At 45.7% G+C, this 23675-nt stretch overlaps 1 protein-coding gene across 2 annotated transcripts in view; it reads right to left on the minus strand.

Moving 5' to 3' along the window:
* The window catches only part of PRKCE (protein kinase C epsilon), a 480084-nt gene that overhangs the window by 132446 nt on the left and 323963 nt on the right, over positions 1–23675 (minus strand). For both annotated transcript variants that reach the window (XM_078056612.1, XM_036070369.2), the window contains exons 7-10: positions 22355–22497; positions 19707–19803; positions 16614–16810; positions 13591–13764 (exon numbers count right to left, since the gene is read on the minus strand). In XM_078056612.1, coding sequence (XP_077912738.1) covers positions 13591–13764; positions 16614–16810; positions 19707–19803; positions 22355–22497 — 611 coding nt within the window. The remainder of the gene's footprint in view (positions 1–13590; positions 13765–16613; positions 16811–19706; positions 19804–22354; positions 22498–23675) is intronic.

Below are 23675 nucleotides of genomic sequence, written 5' to 3' on the forward strand. Positions count from 1 at the left end.
CTTCACGATTCAGGCATTAACCAGGAACTCAAAGAGCTGAACAGAATCCATCCTTCTGGGGATATAGATGCACAGGCATCACACAGTTTTTGAGACACAAGCATCTATGTATCTTTTTTTCAGTTTGGGGGAGGACCCAATTTGTTCCATCCTGCGGCATATACAAGACACTGCCTTCCTGTATTGACCTGGTACCAGCACGCCAGGCTCTCTCCAGTTCCCAAGACCAGGGGCTGATCTCCCCCCCCATTAATGTGGTTTAAACCTAACCTGCAGAGATCAACACTGAGGGGGGTGGGGGGACGTGCAGCTGGATGGGAGGACCTGAATGACATAAACATCCAGACTGGTCTCAGACGAGGTTTTCTAGAAGCCAAAAATAAAAGCAACTGGCATATTGACAGCACTTACTAGATAGCCATCATTTTTAAAGCTCTTTACATATACCTCAGACGAGTTCGTTCCTTGTCACAGAACGACATGAGCGCACAGAGCCCATCTCATTGAAGCAGATGGGCTCTCACCACTGCGCTCCTGACGGAAATGGGATCCACAGCTCTTCCTCCCGTGACGAAGTCCTTCACATGTGAGAGGACTGACCCTCCCGTGTGCAGGAGTGTGCCTACTGCCCCAGCAAAGGAAACAGTCAAGAAAACAAAGAGGCAACCCACAGAATGGGAGAAGATATTTGCAAATGACACTACAGATAAAGGGCTGGTATCCAAGATCTATAAAGAACTTCTCAAACTCAACACCCAAAAAACAAATAATAAGTCAAAAAATGGACAGAAGACATGAACAGACACTTCCCCAAAGAAGACATACAAATGGCTAACAGACACATGAAAAAATGTTCATCGTCATTAGCCATCAGGGAAATCCAAATCAAAACCACACTGAGATACCACCTTACACCAGTCAGAATGGCAAAAATGGACAGGGCAAGAAACAACAAATGTTGGAGAGGTTTTGGAGAAAGGGGAACCCTCTTACACTGTTAGTGGGAATGCAAATTGGTACAGCCACTTTGGAAAACAGTGTGGAGGTGCCTCAAAAAATTAAAAATAGAGCTACCCTATGACCCAGCAATTGCACTCCCAGGTATTTACCCCAAAGACACAGATGTAGTGAAAAGAAGGGCCATATGCACCCCAATGTTCATAGCAGCAATGTCCACAATAGCCAAACTGTGGAAAGAGCCGAGATGCCCTTCAATAGATGAATGGATAAAGAAGATGTAGTCTGTATATACAATGGAATATTACTCAGACATCAGAAAGGATGAATACCCAACTTTTACAGCAGCATGGACGGGACTGGAGGAGATTATGCTAAGTGAAATAAGTCAAGCAGAGAAAGTCAATTATCATATGGTTTCACTTATTTGTGGAACATAAGGAATAGCATGGAGGACATTAGGAGAAGGAAGGGAAAAATGAACAGGGGGAAATCAGAGGGAGAGATGAACCATGAGAGACTATGGACTCTGGGAAGCAAACTGGGGTTTGTTTCAGAGGGGAGGGGGTGGGGGGACGGGTTAGACCAGTGATGGGTATTAAGGAGGGCATGTACTGCATGGAGTACTGGGTGTTATATGAAAACAATGAATCGTGGATCACCACATCAAAAATTAATGATGTATTGTATGGTGACTAACATAACATAATAAAGTAAAATTAAAAAAAAAAAGGAGTTGGCTTTTGTAAGGTGAACAATCACACCTAAACATATATATATTATATATTTTTTTTTTTCTTAAAAAGTCAGATTTTATTTTCAAGTTTTCTTTTAGTGGACTTGCTTGTCCTTCTTTATGTGGTTCATTTCCAGTTTATGTACATCAAGAAATGCTTCCCGTATCTCTAATAAATTCCCCCAAAGGAAAAAAGTCAGAGTGAATTAGACTAGGGAATTATTGCCACACTAACAGCAACGTGCTTCATGTGGTTGTGTTTCTGTGTTTCTAGTGTTCACTTTGGTGAATCTAGGAAACCTTCATAAATTAGGACTTGATAAAGGGGGTTGGATTTAACCTATGATCTGAAAACCAAAACAAAACAAAACAAAATGGGTGTGGGCTGGATAAATAGTGGAAGAAATGCTAAGAACAAAGACATCATTTTCCCCAACCACTCCCTTCTCAGACTCTTACCATATTGCACCCTCCATGCTCCTTCTAGAGGACCAAGGAAGACCTCAAACCCCATTACCACTCGTGTAGCTATCAGTCAGCCAGGCCCAAATCAAGGCTTAGAGCCAGGCATCTCCGCTCTGAGAGCCAGGGCTGGGTAATGAGCTTAGTTCCCTAGCAACCTGTACATGAGTGTTGCTGATAAAATGGATTACATACTGCTGATGAATCCCAAGTAAATATCATATTGACCCAACAAAGGAGTTAATTTGTACCTGCTGTCACACCCTGGGCTGAATGACAGAATTCTGTGATCCCTGCTAGTACTCTCCCTGGAACATCATGAGAAAACAAAATGCCCTGATGGGGGTCAAAAGTGGATGTTTCAACTTCCTATCACCTCCGCAAAAAAAGTTCTTGTAACAGGAAGAAGAGGGTCTGTTTTTCCTTCCATTGCTCTCCCAATACAAATCAGATTGCCTAAAATACCACCCCCCCAAGAGTTATTCCAGGGTGCCCTGGGCAACAGAGGTGAGTAGTCACCCAACCCTAAATCAGCCAACTGCCATTTTATTTACACCTTGGTCTTTGGGAGTTTGGTTTGTGTTTCTCCATCCTCAAAAGCCTAATCTCCCCTGGATATTCAGACAAAATGAAGTTTCTAGAAGCCAAGTGAGTTTGAATCAAATCCAGGCTCTGCCACTTCCAGCTGTGTGACCTGTCTTTGGGATAAGAGGCCTACCTCAGAGGGTTGATTTGAAAATTAAATGAGTTAACATACATAAAATGTTTGAAGCTGAACCTAGAATATGAGTCTTATAGAAATTTTTGCTATGATTGTCATTATTAAGCCAAGGACGGCCCTGAAATGGAAGGTGATGACTAGCCCACCTAAATGACCCCCGCCCCCCTTTCTCAGACAATAGCAGCCTCCAAAGACAAACCATCAGAAGGGCAGTTGGGTCCAAGATGTTCAGTTGGGTCCAAGATGTTCTTTACTGGAACCACACTGGGGAGCCAGCCCCAATATGTGACCCCCTCTGCCCACCACCTCAGTGACAGGAAGGAGACAAAGGGTCCAGCAAAGCTTCCCTAGAATCTTGTGGATGAAACAAAGCATTTAGAGGAGCTCTGCAGAAGCCACCTTCACGGTGACCTAGTTCGAGCTATGGGTTGGGCAGTCAGAAGGATGAACTACCTAACTCCCAGGGACACACAACCAAAGGCATGTTCCTCACACATTAACTAGTTACACTTCTAAATGTATTATATTTTACCATTAAGATTTAATAATTAAGAAAAAGGATAAAACAGAGCATTCATCTTATAGCTGAACATAGACTTCTTCTAAAAGGATGGCTCTCAGTCATCTCTTACTTGAAGGTCTCCCTCCTGATGTACTTGTGAGAGAACTAGGTGAATTAAGAGAATGGGCCATAGTTATAGTCAAGGACAATCTGGGCTCAGGTTAGGGGATAGGTAATATGCATTTTCTCTCCATGGAGCTAGTGTGCCCGGGGGTCAAATTTACCAACAATGGTTTTTCAACTTGGTTTCATGAACAGTTGGCCAACTGGTCAGGAGAGGTCATCCTTATAGGCAAGTGAAGCACGACAAAGCTCTTTGTCCAGTTTGGCATCTGTCTTTGTAAAGGATATTGAAATTGATAACTGAATATGACAGAAGCTAAAATTTATTATGCCTGCTGTGTGCTAGAAACTGTGCTATGCTTTAGAGGGACAACTGTAATATCTCCTGGTAGTTCTTCTGATGTGTGACCATTAGTCATTGAGAGTATGTCTGAATTTGGAACCCTGATGTAGAAGGATAGCCTTGTGAACATAAAGGCTCTGATCAAGGTAGAAGGAAGTGTTTACTGAATCGAGCTTTGAAAAAGAAACACTAAATAGAAGCCCTGTTCACTGATTTCACCCTTGTTTTTCTCTCACTCACATTAGCAACAAGCAAGTCTGGAAGGGTCCTGTGTATGGTTCCCAGTGAGTCACATTTTCAGAGATCTTTAGAATCTTGTAGATCACGTTGTCTATCCCCATCTGTGTGTCCTCCCCCAGCTTTTACTATGAGTAAGGAAATCGATGCCATGAGAAATACCCCAGAGTAAGCTTCAGTGGCAGAACCAGAGCAAGAACCAGAGTTTCCTGACTCACAGTGCCTTCTTTCCTAGATCCCATTGTCCCTACAAATCAACAGGGCCCAAACACACACAAAGAGCTGAACGGGACATACCCACCACTTGGCAAGATCTCAAAGTCAAAGCATTAAGGGCCAAGCAGGGCCATCTGAAGCATCTGAGATCATTGGAACAAAAGGTCAGGTTATGTGAGGAAAGCCTATTGCTTAAGCTAAGTAATCTCAATAGACTGGCATCTACAAAACGCCCTGTATGGAAAACAACATCAGTCCACTATCAAAATTCAATATGAATCTAAAAATAGACACACTAAAAAAAAAAAAAAAAGTAAATCCTGAAACCCAACAGATGGTGTTGGACAGAGGCAGGAGGTCTGACGTCAACCATTGAGGAAACTGGCTTTGTTTGGTGAATAGGTTTGAGGGCTTGGACCTCTGGTGTTAGGTTTTAAGATAAAACTTTTTATTTAAATTTGATCCTTGTGTACCCATTGGACTGTGAGCAAAGGACATCTGGGAACGGGGCAGGTCACTGAACCTGACGGGCAGCGATCTAAGTCCACGTTTCTCATCAGCCCAGGGTTACCCCATCCATATTTTCTAGAGTATCAAATGGCACCCTCTACTTCCTTCACAAGCAGGCCAGCCTTTCTAGATGCACAGGGGACATCAAACGGCCTGTGGTGATTCTTCCTTCAGAAGCTCTCTCCCACTGCCTCTGGACACGTGGGGGTTACTGAAACAGCCTCCTTCCCAGTACCTCTGCTGTACCTTTCTCCCTTTCATCCATGCCCCACAGAGCTGCCACACTGTGCTTTCAAACCCTCACTTCCTATAAGACCTCCAAGGAACACTTTCTCTCCAGAATAAGCCCAAACTCCTCGCTGGCATTGTACGAACTCCACAGCGCAGCCAGAATCTCCTCCCAAAAGGGTCTTTCTCACGCCTTCCCACTGCGGGCCTCCTGCTCCAGCATGGTCATCGCTCTCCCTACTCTGGAGGATTGTGCCTGCAAACCTCTCCTTCCCTGCAGCCCCCTGTGCTCTGCTCCTCACCTCCACCCAGCGACTCCCCACAGGGCACCTGAGCCCTCCACCCTCCTCCCCAGCAGCCCTTCTCGCCCCCAGGAGGCGAGGGTGGGGACCGCTGGTCCGAGTCCCAGCTCTGGCCCTTAGCTAGCTGTGTGAGCCCGGCCAAGCTGCTGAGCACCCTGACCTCTTCCTCCTCTGCCCACAGATGTGGCACCGGCACCACGCCCCATGAAGCTTGTGTAAGATTTATTATGTTGGTTCTTGCACGAGGCTTGCCACATAGAAGGTGCTCCTTAAGTAGGAGCCTCTCCCCTTATCATCACAGACCACCTTTATTCCCAGGTGCTAAGTGATGTCTATTATATCTCCTCCCCTTGAACAGAAGAGTTGCGCTCCCTGCTCTCTGCCAACGGCAGCAGGTAAGCTGCCGGTACAGACCCTCCTGACCGACTTTCTCATCATTGCACGAGTGTCATATCCTACTCACGTTCTATCTACTTCCCTCTATCGCTCTCGCTCGCTCTCTCTCTCAATCCTTCTCCCTGGTGGGAAACCATCCCCAGTGAGCCAAAGTGTTTTATACACATGCTTCGCAGTACTGTTTTCTCCAAACACTTCCATTACTCATCCAACCAATTTAGAGACAGCACTCACAGAGAATACGAGAGAGAATCTGCTTCCAAAAATTCCATCTCTACCTCTCAGGAATGTGCCCGTTTTAACAATGAAAGGACATCTGTAATGGAAGCCTTTAGGCACAGCTGCTGTCTACACACATCACATTATATACGGGAAGGTAAAAATCACCATGATTTCCTCCAGACTCTCGGAACGTACAGTGGTTTTAAACTGCGGGGTTTTTTTGTTTTTTTGTTTTTTGTTTTAGATGAAATTCTTTCTTCAAATGATATCTTCCTTGGAATACTACCGTGTGAAGCAGTTAAAAGTGGGGTTGCTCCCAATGGAGCAGGAGGAGGAGAGTGAAGGTGCTCTTGCCACAGCACGTCAGGGTCCGTGTGTCTAGACGCATGTGCACGTGCGTGCATGCACACACACACACACACACACACACACAGCACCTCCATAAAACCGACTTCGAAACCTACAGCTTAGAGGAACATGCAAATAGGGGCGCCTGGGTGGCTCAGTCGGTTAAGCGTCTGACTCTGGATTTCGGCTCAGGTCATGATCTCAGGATCGTGAGATCGAGCCCCGCTTTGGGCTCCATGCTGGGTGTGGAGCCTGCTTAAGATTCTCTCTCTCGCTCTCCCTCTGCCATACCCCCGCTCTCCCGTTCTAAAGAAAGGAAAAAAGAATAATATGCAAATAATTTAGGAGAATGCACAAGTACATTCCCTGGTGGTGAAGAGTATTTACTAGACGAACATGTATACATATGTATAGAAAGTCAAAGGAGTGTAAATCTCTTCTGCCAAGTGTCGACGTCAAATAGATGATTTACAATTTGTACTCAAGCTGATGTTACAGAGAGAGAGAAACAGAGAGGCAAAGCCATCCCTGCAGTGCCTTCCGGCTCACTCAGCGCTAACATCAGCTCCGCAGGGAGCCAAGCACGGACTGGTGACCTGCGACCCCCAAACGCAGCGTTTTTCTACAAGAGGCCCTCACGTATGGTAGTGACCTCAGAAATCATTTGACTGAAGAATATTTAGTGATAGCAGGAACAGTTACACTGTATCCCCTGATGAAACTGTTCATCATGTAGAGCATGATACCAAGTTTATAAATACAGATGTATAAACAGATAAGTCCTTTTAAACTCAAAATACATCAAAATGTGACTGGTCATTAGAATCATTCTTATTTTCTTGACCTCTTCTTTACCGAATTTTCCAAATTTTCTACAATTGAGAAAAAATTCTTTGTGATAATAAAATATTATGTTTTTAAAAGCCAAGGACAGCAGTTTCTGAAAGAAAACGAAGCAATGAGTTCTGGGCAGGAGATGCAGGCTAGCACTTTCCACACTGTGGTGTCATGAACATGTTCCAGTGAGGCTTCAAGTTCCACGAGGTCGGGAAACGTAACTACCTTGTTCACCATGAGCTCCCTCGGCAGGTAGCACGGCACCTCGACGCCCATGGCGTGGTACACAGTGGGTGCTCCCTAAGTGATGGCCGAGCGGACAAGTGTGAGGACCTCATCCTACTCCAGCCCATTTTGAATATACGGACGGTCCCTGACTTCCGATGGTTCAATTTAGGATTTTTTTTTTTTTTTTTTAATTTACAATGATGTGAAAGCAATACACATTCAGTAGAAACCGTACTTTAAATTTTGCCCTTTTCCCAGGCTAGTGATATGCAGTACTCTCTTGAGCTGGGGCAGTGAGTCCCGCCCAGTTCCCAGTCAGACGTGTCAGTCAGATCGTGAGGGCCAACAACCTGTGCACTTACAACCAATCTGGATGCATACAAACATTCTGTTTTCCCACTTTAGTACAGTATTCAGTCAGTCACAGGAGATATTCACCAGTTTACTGTAAAATAGGCTTTGTGTCAAGTGACTTTGCCCAACCGTAGGCTAACGTGAGCTTTCTGAGCACATTTAAGGTCGGCTGGGCTAAGCTATCATGTTTGGTAGGTTAGGGGTATTCAGTGCATTTTCGGCATAGGATATATTCAACGGACGATGGTTTTGTCAGGATATGACCCCATTAAGTAGAGAAAGATCCATAATTCCTGTGCCCATGTCCTGTTTCTCCTCCCTTCTCTCTTGTACTTCCAGAAAGCAGACACATTTCCAGAAACAGTTTGATGGATCCTGCTACACTTGCCAGCTTAGGGGGCATTGTTTTTGTTTGTTTGTTTTTATTTCAATCTCACGGAGTCCAAGTAAAACAGGGCTATCATCTTCAGACCCTTTCTCTGACAGCAATGTGTGACAGCAAATGGAGACTAGGGAGAGGGGTTTAGAGATGAGGCTATCTGAAGTAGAGAATCTGAACAGCAGGAAGGAGCTCAGAGAAGCAGACAGAATAATGTGTGAGCAAGGGCTGTCGGGGAATCTCCATTCCAATCTGAATTCTATTACAGTCAAGTGGTAAGGCCTTGCTGGGCCTCAGCTTCCCACCTGAAAAAGACAAGTGACCACCCTTGCCTCCCCGAGATGTTTAGGAACATGTGCAGTGGCTAACAGAAGTGAAGGTATTTTTAAAAGCAACTGTCCTGTCCCTATCAAATGCAAGGTTTCCTTAGAGGCAAAGAGGCAGAAGCATCATAGATTAAGAGCCAACATGCATACCTCTCTGTCCTGGGGGCATGTGAGCGTTAATTAACTCTATTACCTTTTGTTTCATCAGGCAGAAGGCATCCTGGTATGCTTCAAGACCTGAGTCAGATCCTTCTGCTCCGTGAAGCCTTGCTTGATTATGGAAACTCTTATCTCCTCTAACTGGCTGGGGCATGCCTGGCTGGTCCACACACAGACACATCCTACCATACATACATACATACACACACACACACACACACACACACACACACACACACACACACGTGCTATTTCTCTCTCCCTCTCTCGCCATCTCTCCCTCTCTCTCAATCCTCACCAGCCCTCCACAGGCCTCAGACCATCCCTCCTAAAGAGCATAGCGTTTACCCTCCCCCCACCAACTAGTTTGATTTGATAGCATCTTGATTTCCAGGTGGCTGCCTGACCCACAGACCAACTCATGGTGCTAAACGTATCAATCTCCTTTTGTGAGTCACCAGACCCAATCAAAACCCCTCCAGCCCCTTCCACATCCGGCCGCTTCAGACTGCAGGCTCTATCTAGTAGGAGACATACTTCATTCAATGGTTTCTTGGCTCTTTTTCGACTTAATCTGACAGTCATCTCTTTCAAAAAAAAAAAAAAATCTACCAGTGGCCAAATTTTTTACTTTGTTTTCTGCTTTTGTGCTTGCTGTCCTACAGAGTCAATGATCAAAATAAACATCAAGGTTCCTTGCAACTGTAATTTTTCCCCTACCATTGTCAACACTCCTTCTCCGCAGTTCTCACCCCACACTCACACAGCTTATTAAAACTCATTTGAAAAATGTCTCCAGTTGCTTTTTAAGGATTTTTCCATTTTGCATTTCCCCCAGGGCAGCGAGGGAGGCTGGCCAAGGGAGATTCTCTAGGAGTTCACCCTCTGTTTCCTTTACGGCAGCTGAGAGAGGCAGAGCCCTCCAGGAGCTAGCTTCCCAGGCCTGGCGGGAAATGCCAAAGGGTGGGGGATGGGGGCGACGAGGTAGAGATTAATATTTTTAAAGAGGAAAAAATCATGGATGAAATTACTCAAGACAAATTTTATGGGATCCAGTCGGAAGCGGTGATTTCACAATGGGGATCGTACACAGAATCTAAAAATGCCTGAGAATTTTATTTCCTTTAACTACAAAAACAAAAACAAAAGCAAAAACAAGCCCATCACTCAGTGGCTCTCCCATCCCTAGATTTCTGTGGGTGAGGGAGAAGCTTGAAAAGGCAGTTCCTGAAGTCACTCCTCCCCCTAAGCCCTGACTTTGACTAAGCCCATAACCTGTAGAGACTAGCAGGGTGCCCGGCCCAAGGAAGCGGGTTAACAGCACGGTATACCCTTGAACAACGCGGCAGATGGGAAACCAAGCCCCCACATGGTCAAAAATCCCCATATAACTTTTGACTCCCCCCAAAGCTTTACCAATAGTCTACTGTTGAACAGAAGCCTTACTGAGAACATAGTCGATTAACATATTTTGTAGATTCCATGTTTTATATACTGTATTCTTACAATAAAGTGAGATAGAGGAAAGAAAATGTCATTAAGAAAACCGTGAAGCAAAGGAGATATGTTTACAGTCTTGTACTATTTCGAAAATAACCCGCATGTAAGGGGCCAGTTCGAACCCGTGTGGGCCTAGGGTTGACTGTATTTCCATCTTCTCTCTACAAATCATCAGATCTCACAGGTGCAGGAATTTTGCTCATCATCTCCCAAACACCCTCCACTCTTCCTCTCCTTCCTGCTGTTGTTCAGGCATTGTCATTTGCTTTTCTTCTTTCCAGATCCCTTGGAGAACGATCAGGGTACATGAACCAACGGCAAGTAGTCAGTAGGCATAGAAAAGGCCAAATCAATCACCCTTGAACCGTATCTTCACAGCAGGCTGTGGAGACCAGACCTAATTCATGACTTGACATCATGACTGGCACCAATGGATTTACACAGTCATCCCCAGTGGTCACCACACCAGACAGGCACCCACATGTTACACACATCTAAGTCCTGTCAGGCCACCCGTGTAGTGCGTGGCCTGAAGCTATGTGCAAACCATCAGGAAGTTCTCAAAGTGTGTTTCCATGGGGGCCCTTTCTTCCTATACACTGAAAAACAAAGCCTCACCTAAAAATAATTAAACCCGACTTAACGTTATTGCTGCTTTGTGTGTCAGAATAAAACAAGAGTGAAAGAAATCTTAATAGGCCTGCAATCAGATCTCACATTCCTTAACTGTGTATTAGAGTCTTAGTTGAAACCAGGTTCAGGGTAACTCAGAGGAATTGTCCTTTCTTTTCAGGAAAAGCGAAACTAAAGCAGGACGGAGCTATGGGGACTGAGCCTGGCTCCCGTTCCCAGCCCCGACCGTGGCCCAACCCTCCCCTCCTCAAAGCCTGGCTTGAGCTCTCACCCTACTCCAAACTCCAAGAGCACCTCTCCTCTGAGTCTCCTGGTTTGAACACCCCACACCATGCTCTTTGCTGCCATTTGCTTACAGAAGGAGTATAACTCACCATCGCTTAGGGAGCAAACCCCTCCATTTTTTTGCTGATAAGCCCAGAGCCAGCACCTACCTCATAGTTAGATGAATGAATAATAACTACTCTTTAAAACCATGACTACTGGTTGTGATAGGAAAAGTCACATTTTCTAGATGTTGCGGGTTTAGAAAATGATTCTTCCTAAGATTGCTTTCACTAGTAAGCTAAGGTCCTTCGGTGAGGTTGAAATAGGATTCCCTTTTGACAAGTTAGATGAACATACACCTGTTGTGTAAAGTGGGGTGTGCTACTGTTCTCCCAAACAATGGTGGTATGGCAGAAGTGGGGCAAAGTCACTCCTGTAACTGTGGCTATCTGATACCAGCCTGAGAAAAAGAATGAGGTAAATCTCTGAACTACTAAAGTCCCTTCTCTCCCCAACCCCACTCTTCAGCCACCCAGATCCTAATCTCCATGTCAGTTTGGTTATTGTTCTGTCATAAAGGAAATCCATGGTGTTACTCAACACCATTTTGTGCTCCAAAAGCTGCCATACAATGAGGAAGCTTAGCCTTGATGTTCTACAATATACAGAGGAGAACACTGCTGACATGGAAGATATTCATTCTCTCACTCGTTCACCAAGAGGTGTAGGAAAGCTGACCCTCCACTGTGGCTCCCCAAGGACATTGGGCCTCTTGGCAATGTGTCCAAAGAAAAAAACACCTGTGTGGATCCCTACCCAGGAAACCATCACAGATAGTGGAAGAGATGGCTACCCGTTAGGGGTAGGGAAAGAGGGGGAAAGCTCCCCCAACAGAGGGGACACTGTTCTGGGTCAGGCAAGAGAGCATATCAGTGTGGTATCAGGGCAAGGTCCAGTGGACTGGGAGTTCCAGAGACCAGATGCCAAGTCTGTCTTGGCCAAAACAGAGTATCTTATGGGCAAAAGACTTTTACTCCTCTGAAATCTGATTTTCTCAATGGAGCAAAAAGTAGAGAAAAGAACATTGACTATATGATTCTCTTTTCTCATGTTGGGCTCTGCGTATGTGCACATACATGCATAGACCCACAAATACTAGGCATTCCATAAAACATGTCCAAAACAAGGATTGCCAATGGGTCCTGTACTTGTTCGGAAAAGGGATTTCCAGATTTTCAGAAGGTATTTCTTATTCTCCTGAGATTCTCCAAGATCGGAGGGATAGGAAAAATGCCAGTAGATCACCGTTTCTCAGTGTGGAGTAGGTAGTGGTATGGATGGAGCTTGAGAACAAATAATTAGAAAATACTATATTAAATAAAGGTGATTTTTTTGTCCCATTGCAGTTCTCCTCAGGGACTTCAATAAGCAAGTGTATGTCGCGAGACAGTCTAAAGGAGGTCAGATGGCAATTTCCCAAACCGTGGGCTACAGAGTCCTTTATGCTTAGAGTTTCTCAAGTGATGAAAGTTCAGAGAAATACCCTTTGAGAAACAGTATACCAAAGAGACTGTAAAGTCCCTGAGGTCAGAGACTGGGCCTTGCTTACCACTATATCTCCACACCTCGCACACTGGAAGAATTCAATCAAATATAATAAAATAAAATTTTGCCAAATGACCAAATGAGTAATTATTGAATTCAAAGTGGAAGAATGTCATCACAGTGACGTAGAGGTGGGAGGATGCCAAGGGGCAAGGGATCGTCTCTCCAAGATGGCGCCCTTAACTGTCTGGGCTCCACATGGGCACAGGGAGGACTTTCGGGTGAAGTCGCCTGTGCCTTCGCAAGAAGCTAAGGGCTACAGACCCATAGGGCATCCTCAACGACTTTAACTTTCTTTTTTCTCCAAAAAGGGGTAATAAAATACGAGCTTCATGAAGAATGTTGGCATTTCTCTTCTTTACTAAGAATAAGTTAAAAAAATCAGTTATGATACTCATAGGTCAGACTCCATAATGCTGTTACAGATTATTTTCGTTTCTTTACTGCCACCTTCTGGTTCCCAGGCTCCTACACGGTAAATTTAAAACACCACCTTATATTTGTATTTTGCCAGGGCATTGTAAGCACTTGCCCACAGCCTTTGCCTCCTATGACATTATACAAGTCAGAAGTGGTTAGGGCGGCCTTCACTCCTTTTTATCTGACCTGAAGGCAACAGGGAACTTAAGTGATTTGCCTAGTGATAGAAAGTTAGGAGCAAGGACTAACCACGCCTGTTGGTTTTTCCAAGGAGCAAATACTGGGTTTAGCCATTTGGCTTTGTCCAGCTACCTCTGCAAAGAGTTCTATTGCCCTCTCATCCCTCCACAAGCACAACCTTGAATGGAAAATTCCATGCCCTTAAAAAAAGAGGATGCTGTTCAAATATACCCTGATCTTTTCAAGGGTAAAATCCATTCCACTTTACAAGGCCTATGAGAAAAGAATGTAGAGGGTCTATAATTGATTTTTTTTTTTTTTTTATCTGACATCAAGATGCCATCCCATCATACAGCACTACCCCAAGATGGCGGCCCACCATTTTCTTCTTAGCCATACCTTGGTCTGAAAGCAGCAGTAGAGTTGGGTTAGGTACGGGTGTTTCCGCGCCAGCGCCAAAATCCTCTTCTCCGTCATCGTGCAGTCCACATCATCATCCTGGAGGATGACATCCTTCTTTAAGACCTTCACAGCATATACTTCATCTTTGCCTTTCAGCTCTGCCAACATGACCTGCAATGAACCCAAACCACTCCCATCAATCTATACACACATGGAATCAAAAGAAAAAACACAAGTCAATACCAAAGGCTTTAAAAACTAACTTCTTTTTTCTTTCATTTTAAATACTATAACAACATTAAAAAATGTTTAGAAAAACCACCCATCCTAATATAGCTACTATAATTCATTTATTTATGTTTCATCTCTAGCACAGGACCTAAGCAAAGAAAAAAGTTTAACACACATCTGTGAAAGAATTATTCATACATACATATACATTTGTCATACTTGCAATTATAGTATTGCACAAATAATATTTTTTAACTGACATTAATTAGGATTTATCATCTACATTGTCACCATCATTATCAGGGTTGCTTATACTCAATTGAAGTAAACCTATTACAATTTATTTAACCATTTACCTCCTATTACACACTTAAGTGAAACCTAATTATTAAATATCACAGAAATAAATTGGATTGAGTATTTTTGTACATGTCATTTTGTTTCTTTTGGGGGGGGCATATCCTTAAGCTAGAAAGTCTTAGAAATAGAGTATAAGGTTAGATATTTTGCACATTTCTTGAGTTTCAAAAAGGATGTACAAAATAATCTGCTGCTAGGAATGTAGAGATGCTCTAGTTTCATGGCAGTGTACCCACATTGGGTGTTTTCACTTAAAAAGTGTTTTTGCTCATATAACAGGTGTGAAATATAACCTCAAGGCTGTTTTAACCTGCAATGGAACTTTTTAAAAAAATTTTTCCTTAAATTGTATTTGTGTGAACTGTCAGTTTCATATTCAAGATAACTCTGTCTAGTTCTATCTACTGTCTTATATTATTTTCTTATGAATCTGTATGAGTTTGGTATATAATGATACTAACACTTTGCTTTCTGCAGAGGTTTGTCTAAGCCTGTTTTATGATTTTCTGTTCTATAGCATACAGGATCACTTGTCCTTACGTAGCTAAATCTGTCATGTTTGCCTTCATGGTTCTTCTATAGCATTAACGCTGGGAATGTGATTCCTTCTCCAGAGAGCAAATTCACAGTTCTATGAGCTTCAAGTTTTCCCATCGTTTGATATTTTTGCACTCATTTCTCCGCAATGTGACAAGTCCTTCTCTTTTTAAACAACCATCTCCTAAGCCCAGTATTCCAGGGTGAGCTGCCAGGCCTCAAGATCGGTAGCTCAGAAGCTTCAAAAAGGAATTCAGGGTGCTACCTGAGGAACTTTCATCGCCGACGAGTAATGCAAAATCTTTAAAAGTAGCTCAAATGCTGGCTGCGATTTTTCCTAAAAAACAACCTGAATGCTCCAGAGTCATCCAAGTTCCCATCCTGCCTATACGGTAAGTAGATCTGGAAACTCTGAGCCTGCTCGTTTCCCTTGACTCTTGTTCAAAATTAAACCTGCTCATATCCCCGAGTTACGCCTGGACCAGGGCACTGGGGCCAGCTTCTTATTTACTCAGTCTCTGAAGAATGTGATTGCTTCAGCCTCTACATTTAAGTATGCTCCTCCTTGGGTTACCTTCCTCCTACAGCGATCTCAGGATGAGATGGGGCAGGTGAGGGGCTGGGAGGCAGGCCCACGCCCTGGAGGTTTCCAGAGCCATTCCCTTCAGGGAACAGCAGAGCGGCTCTGTGGCTCAGCAAGTGGCTGATCTGCAGGCTGCTGCTTTCAAGAGCCCAGGACACGTGAGGGCACGTGACTTGGGAGCCGCCAGGCCCAGGGCCTGGGCCCAGGAGCAGGGTGTGGAAAGGCACCTCCTAGGGACTCCCATCTTTGCGGAGCACAAGGGAATGATCAGGGATCTCAGCTGAAGGGTTAGCCAGCATCCTGGGCCCTCTGCCCTTCCATCTTCTTTCTAAAATGAACAGGGATTATTTCCCCAAGTCACTGTGCCACCAGAATGGAGTCCGATCACCCCGAAAGCTTCACGGGGCACATACACCCCGCAAGGCTGTGCTTATCTCAGTGTGGGGCAGGACAGGGAGAACGGCACCAAGGGCAAGATCCAAGCCAGGAGGTGATTATTCTCATTCTCTTGCCGCATGTGCAGGATAAACAGCCCTTAGTAAGTGCCAGAAAAGTCAGTTAAATAGCATTTAACTTTCCAAATAATACATGCTCAGATTCGCTCAGAGCCCGAAGTTCACGGAGGGCAGAGATTCCAGAGTTCATTTTCTTTCCTTTTTTTTTTTTTTTTTTTTTTTTAACATTTTTTATTTATTTGACAGAGAGAGACACAGCGAGAGCAGGAACACAAGCAGGGGGAGTGGGAGAGGGAGAAGCAGGCTTCCCGCCGAGCAGGGAGCCCAATGAGGGACTCGATCCCAGGACCCTGGGATCATGACCTGAGCTGAAGGCAGACGCCTAACGACTGAGCCACCCAGGCGCCCCACCAGAGTTCATTTTTAAAGTCTCTGTCATGAATTACAGCCAGAACTTCAGATGGATCTCTGAAGGAGGGAAGAAATGCAGTGCTAGCTAGTATCGCCGAGAATGGGGATGCCAAGCACGCATAAAACAATTTAAACGTTCCCAAGTGCCTTTTTTTTTTTTTTTTTTTACCCACGACCTCACTTGATGCCTGTGTCCCCATTTGACAAAGGAGAAAAACTGAGTCCCAAAGAAGTTAAGTGACTAGCTGGAAGTCCCACAGCGAACGAGCAGCAGATCCCGGGCTCCCACCTGCTTGGCCGCAGGCCATTTCCACGGAACAAGGAAGGAAGACGCAACAAGACCAGGCTGAGATGTTCACAGCCTGATCCTACTCAGATCGGACAGATGAGGCAACGCCACGGGGCAGAGAAAGTGAGCAGTTGTACCCACGCACGCCACAGACCTTGCCAAAGCTGCCTTTGCCCAGCACCTTGATGAAGGTGAACTCATCCAGACCCAGGCGCTTGGCCTGGCCCTGCCGCACTTCGCCGTTCTCCCCGGGGCTCGCCTGCTGGCCGTTGCCGCCTGCTACGCGGTGCTCCTCCCCGCGGGTGTCAAAAGACAAGGCCTTCCGGATGTTGTTTTCAAGTTCTTTTATTTCTAGGGCCAAGGGTGACAAGAGCTCACATTAGTGCATACCCCAGGATCCCTTCGCCTCGGGACTCAGCACTCAGACCACACCCCCCACCCCCGAACCGCACCGTGAGGTCTCAGCCCGCCTTCGGATTCTTCATAGCAGCAGATCCCGCCTGGCACCCCTCCACGGGGTCCTCCCTTTGCTCTCCAAGCTTTCACTGGCACCTAATGTACAGCAGGGCCTAGGGATGTGAAGAGGAGGCGGACACAGCTCCCCAGGGCCGACACTTCCAGATTACACCGAAACCCGGCCCAATCTCTCTCTGAAAGCCCCCTCTGGCCTGTGGCCTGTTCTGTTATTCTAGGTGTAGTGCAGGAATCCTGGCTTTCTCTGGAACCCCGTGGAGTCTCAAAGACAACAGGCTCCCTTCAAGTTCCCTTTGAAAATTAGAAGAGTGGTTAAATGGAGAACTGTCATCACAGTTATCACCTGTGATATAACTATCAGAAGCTAGGACCGGGAAGCCTTGAACCTCTGAAGGACTCTACTTGGCCTTATTGTTGCGTTTATTCTAATATCCATCTCCCTCAAGGTCATTCAACAAAATGAGCCACGGGTTTCTCATTAACTAAAGAATTGCTGTCCGAGAGTGACATGTTGCAAATTTATCTCAGACGGGGCAGGGATTCCTCAGTACAGTTTCACAACCACGGGGCAGTCTTGTGCCCCTGCAGAGCAGGTGACCTAAACTACCCGGCGGTGATAACACTGGATGGCCCTTTGACCTTTCCTGTTTGAGCAAGCTTTATTGTTAGCTATTCATTCACCAAGACACACACACCTCTCAATGCAGAACTGGGCACCACAACCATAATCTGATTTTAAGAGATGCTCATCAAAAACTGGGCTGATGGAAGGGGGACACAGACTATCAACCCTTGGGAATCAGAATGAGGCATGATGACCAGGTGCTGCTTGACATAAAGAAATCTTCAGCGTCTTTTCAGAAGGATGGAGGCTCATGAGAGCTTGCTCAAGGAATCTGGATCTTTCTTAGATCTGCCGGGGTGGAGGGGAGGGAGGGTTGAGGATGGCTCCTGAGTCTCAGGCCCTCCCCTTGCCAATTCAGCCATTCCCTAGCACTTTTTTCTTACTCAGTATACCTTCTAGTCTCAGCAAACAGCTAAAAGTCTCAGTTTTCAAGGCAAACTACTAAACGGATTTTGGAAAACAGAACTTGGGTGTTTAGGGATTCCAAAGCTTGAAGAAAATGTCATTCTGTGTCTTCTCACAGTGGAAGGAAGAGAAACTGTGTGTTATCTCTCTCCTGTGGCAATACCGTGTCTTGCTAAGAGGGTCTTTGCATCCAACGTGCCCACACCGTTGTACTGACCAGAGACAAACACAGGCACGACATCCCGCCAGGTGGCAGCCAGGCCTAGAAACCACGTTCCACTTCACTCTTACTGGGGGCATCTATTATATAACATTGTCTCCCTGAAGTTCTCAAAGGAGGTCTCAGCACTCAAAAGGGACACATGGAAACACCCACACAGGTTGCAGGGTAATACCTACTAGTTTGGAGGCCCCTGCGTACCACTGGATTACTCATGAATGGGTCAAATCTTTTTCGGAATGAAGCAGAGTGTAAAGATGCAGAAAGCTAATCAGAGCAGCAAGAACAGCGACTCAGACCAATTACTCTGTGGCCTCAGGATAGGCACACACCACCCTGCAGCTGTTTTATTTACTCCTGGGTAAGCCAAAGTGGGTCACAGTGATGACCCTCTGAGACCAGGGTCCCGAAACCAGGAGGGGTATGGTCTCGCCCTTACTGCCGACTTAGTTCCAGACCGTTGGACAGAACCTTTCGACTCCCTGATCTCCCACTTCCCAGCCTGTGACATGGGGACAGGGATGGAGAACCACAGAGTCGGCGTGAGCCTAAGATTAAGATAATGAACACAAAGAGGCTACAGAAAATCAAGGCACACTTGTCACGCAATGATGATTATTCTCGCTCTGCAGAAGCGTACATCCCTTTCCAGGGATGTCTGGTCACCGGAAGGGAAGGTTTTAAATGTCTTAGTCTCCCCTCAGCATTCTGGGATGCCCGCGGAATTCGGAAACTTCGACTATGTTAAGCATATTTTTTTTTTTTAATTTTATTGTTATGTTAGTCACCATACAATACATCATTAGTTTTTGATGTCGTGATCCACGATCCATTGTTTTCGTATAACACTCAGTGCTCCATGCAGTACGTGCCCTCCTTAATACCCATCACCAGGCTAACCCATCCCCCCTCCCCCCTCCCCTCTAAAACTCTGTTTGTTAAGCATATTCTTATGCGGAAAAAGGAAACCTGAGCTTTAGGAAGCGGTCAGGCCTAGAGCTGGCTTCCTCCCTTCTCCTGGTCTATTCTCCAGCTCCATGCTCCTGTCCCTGCCCATCCACAGGCCACCGGCAGGAGGTGGTCCCCCTCCCCCAACTCTTGCCCTGCTCTCAGGTTTTGCGGGTGATGATCAGAGTCAGGATGGAAGGAAGTGGCACTCAGCTGAGGGGCATGGTGGATGGGAGGACAGGTCTGGGAACAGGCCCCGGGGCACTCTCCTACATTTGGGACCCAGGAAAGAGGCGAGGGTAAAGAAAGAGCTACACCATCACCTGCTCTTTCTCTCTTACCCTGGCCTGGACAGGGTTTAAGGCAGGTACAGCTTTTTAAGTGCCTGTCCCTCAAGACAGCCTTGCAGAGAGAAAGAGCAGCTAAGGAGTCAGTAGGGAGAGGGTGTCTGAAGCCCTTCCAGGGCCGCCCCTGTTCCAGCTAACAAGGGCGGAACAAGGGTGGAGAGGCCTCCACCTCCTCAGTCCTTCCGATGACATTGCTCAGAGGTAACAAAGCAAATCCGAGGGCCTCACCCTGGTCACAGGGGGAGGTGGGTGCTGACTTGGATCGATCTTCCTCTGATGGTGAGCTTCCAGAAGTGGGCTGCGGGGACTCGGCGCCGGCAAGGAGCTAGAGAGAGGGCGAGAAAGAGGGGAGGCGTGAGAAGGGAGGGTGGGGGCTGCCCCGAGGTCAGGAGCGTGGAGGCGCTCTACTTATGGAGCGAGGGCTGTAGGAGTCCCTGTTGCCCAGCAGCACTCTCTGAATGGACGTTCTGAAAGCAGGCTCAGTTTCATTTGACAGTTAAAGGGAAGACAAGAGACTGCACCGGGCCGTGTATGCAAGTGCTGAGTCACTCCACTGTACACCAGGATCTAATATTACACTATATGTTAACTGGAATCAAAATAAAAACTTAAAGAGAAAGACTGCAATTTGCTCAGTTTTCATTCTACCCAAGCACAACTGTCCCACTTCCATCAAGACCTCCCTCGCTTATGCAAGCAATGCAAGTTACTGCACCCAAAGCAACTCGATGTTTGTCTCTAGCACCTGTTGGGCATTTATCCATCGTCTTGTTCAGCTGTATTTAGTTAATGGCCTCTGCACGTGGATACTGTGTGGGGCTCTCTACTCAGGTAGACTACAGGCTCTTGGAAGGTAAGACTCTAGCCAGTATTTGTGTTGCTCCTGGCGCCTTGCACAAAATGATACCTTTAGTAGAAGCTCAATAAATATTTTTAGATGTATTGATATTGGTTGGCAAATTTTAATAGAGCACACAACCCCCTCCCCCCCGTGAAGTCTATTTGCTGGCAGAGATGCTGGCACACCTGTGTTAAGTTCCCATTAAAGTCAGAGGTTTGGACTAAGCGGTCATGCAGAGTTTTGCTCTATTTTACTCTTGATCTACCAGCTGTGTGCACATGTCGTCTCTGGACAATGGACCACCTGCAAGGGGCAACGTGAAGACAAGCAGCGCTCCAGCAAGCCTAACACTCTTGCAAAGAAGCCCTTTTAGCTTCTGACCAAGGGTACTTCTCTCCCTTCCTCTCACACGAAGTTGAGCTACTACTTGGTCACGTGGCTTTTTCCAGCTTTTGCACCAGAAGCAATCCAGCAATAAAAACATCAGAATCCTCTAGTCTTTAACTCTGTCTCTTCCCAAATTTCTCCATGTTGGCTTCTTACCACGAGGTTCCCCAAAATCTAAGACAGACAGACGATGCCTGGTTAATGGTGTTACAGCCCGTGTAAATAGGGGGGAGAGGGCAGGTGTGTATTGCATTTGCTCTTAAATGTTTCCTGACAATTACTAACGATTCTGTCTCAATTTACTTCTAGCAAGGAGAAAAGCCACATCTCCCACAAAGGGCTCTCCCTAGAGCTCATAAATGTGTGTGTCCAACATTGTCATGACAGGGTGTTTGCTTAACTCACCTCTTTGGTGGGAGCCTAGCATTCTTGGGTGCTGACATTCTGCTTGCAATTGCAATGTCTTGGGTCAATAACTGAAGTCCTGTTTCCACTAGTGGGATTTACAGAGCCAAGAGCCACCCAGAAGCACAAAATCTCATAGCTAACCAACCAGGGAGAAGAGAATTCTTTTTCCCAACCCTTGCAAAACAGCTTTGCTTATTGGGAAGGTGGAGAGGGAGGGGTTTAAGAAGATGGAAACAATCCACACCTCCCCATTCGAGGGAAAGAGCTCTTCTGAGATGCACCAGGGAAAAGGCGCGGGCAGTTTCTAAAAGGAGAAGGGAAACACAGTCCTTCAGAAGGTATTTCAGGGCAGAATTTAGGGAGAACATTTAGGAGTCAAAATTGTAGAGCACCCTGAGACAGACTTGCTTTTCTGGTAAGTGCTTGAGAATGCCTGATACTAGGTGATGAGGATCACTGTCCACCCCCCACCCCCAACAGGATTTCTTGCCCAGTTAAAATGGTTCTGATTTTCTCATAACTTACTCTTTTGAAGACTTTTACATTTTCTAGGCTGGAAGCCAAGGCCAAGAAGAACCTTCAAACAAAATGCTATGGATGCCTTGAGCTCTATTTACATCTGTGGGCCCTGACTTACTACCAAAATAGCATCTTAGCAAATGGATCTCTTCCTACTGACATTCAGAATGTCACACGGATAGAGCCAGGGGGCTTTGGTCTCCAAAGAAAGGCCCAGATGTTTCACATGGTGGGGCATTAACAATATCCCTTGGGTGGCACTACCACAAATCTCCTTGGCCTGCTCCCTAGAGAAGAATGTGGTCCCAGCGCTTCATCCATGTATCCTCATTATAGTGACACCAGGGACAAAGTTCAAACACTGACATTGCTTTCATGCCAGTTCTGGATGCAGATAAGCCTACTTCCTTGTCTAGAAGTGTGCTTTTTCTAGAGGGAATTCCAAAGTCCTCATCTCAGAGATTAGGTTTCCCTGAGGAACAGAACACTTGAGACTTGCTTCATTTTTCCCCCACTTCTGGAACTGAAGGAGACTTTAATGTCACCTGCCCAACCACTTTTTTTTTCTTCCCTTTTTAGCACATGTCTTTAGCTGTGTCTCAAACTCAGGGATCTTAGAACCTTACTCCGGGGTCAGGGGTGGGGGGCGGGGGCTCTCAATATGAGATGAGAGATGGTGGCCTCCAAAAAGCTCCAGAAACACCTCCAAATAGCCAGTTACCTTTTTCCTCCTCTGGCCGCTGTTGGTGATTTTGTCTGGAGTAACACCTAGGTCAGCCAGAACTTTGGCAATTCCTCTGGCATCCACCCCACAGTTGGGGGCCACGTTGGTCTCACAGCGCCGGTGAACGTTCATCTTGCAGACTGTAAGGAGACACGGAGAGGAGACTTCCAACGTTCGTGACCTAAAACGTTACCTTGTGGGTTTTTTTTTTTTTTTCCCGATTGTAAAAGTAATACATGTTCATTTGATAGAATTTGGAAAATGCAGAAAGACAAAAAGAGAAAAATAAAAATCACCCACCATCTCATCACACAGAACTAAAACAGCATCCTTCAAAACACCATACAGACATAACCACTGTTTATGGATAAATATCACATTTTATTTCCTCCTAGGGAACAGAACACAGACCATAAGAGAATTTAACCCGTTTATTTGGAGAAAGTTCATCTGGATCCTGAGTACAAATGGGTTACACATGTACAGTGTGCTTTACTACTTTGCTAAAATGTGGGAATATTACCGAGTGAGAAGTGCCCACAGTACAGCCTACTGAGATGCTCATCTGAACATGAGGACATTGAACGAGGTGACCTCCAAGGCTCCATTCAAATCTAAAATCCAATTTCAAAGGAACAAAAGCCATGCCTGAGAGTCTTTTTTTGCCCACATCATTTAGTTGTCAGTGTAGGAAATCAAAAGCGAAAACATCAACTGTTCTGGTTTCCAGTCTAACATGTAAGGCGCTGAGACAATGTTGCTCGGTCCTAACAAGCACAAAGCTGAACAAACTGAAAAATCAACAACTCTTCTCAGGTCTACTAGTGGAGTAAGGTTATAGGGCACACTGCTGCCCCCAAATGAACAAGACAGACAGGCAGCTACTGTGAACCACAACTCACTGGGCAGAAACTCCCCAGCAGCAACCTCTGTGGGAACCAGGACCAGGGCAGGGAAACCAGAACTGAAACTGGCAAAGTGCTGGAGTCTCAGGGTGGATGAGGCTGAGTCTAAACTCTGGGCAGACCCAGTCATAGGGGCCTCCCACACCTTTGTCAGTTTTGCTTCTAGAAGTTTGACCAGGTCCTCACAGTGAACTCTGGGGAAAAAATTCCCTTATGCTTCTGCCAGGGGGAGGGGAAAAGGAACCATTTTGAAATAAACCAGAATACTCTGTTCTTAACAAGGCCTGCTTTTAGGAGAAACTATTTTGCCACAGCCTAAACTACTGTAGGTTTATCAGATCCCACCTCACCTGGGGGAAGGAAAATACCTTACTCTAGCCTGTTTAGCTTCCCATGTGGGAGAAGGGAAATAC

The sequence above is a fragment of the Halichoerus grypus genome, chromosome 10 (genome assembly GCF_964656455.1).
Source record: "Halichoerus grypus chromosome 10, mHalGry1.hap1.1, whole genome shotgun sequence".
In the NCBI taxonomy this organism is placed as follows: Eukaryota; Metazoa; Chordata; class Mammalia; order Carnivora; family Phocidae; genus Halichoerus; species Halichoerus grypus.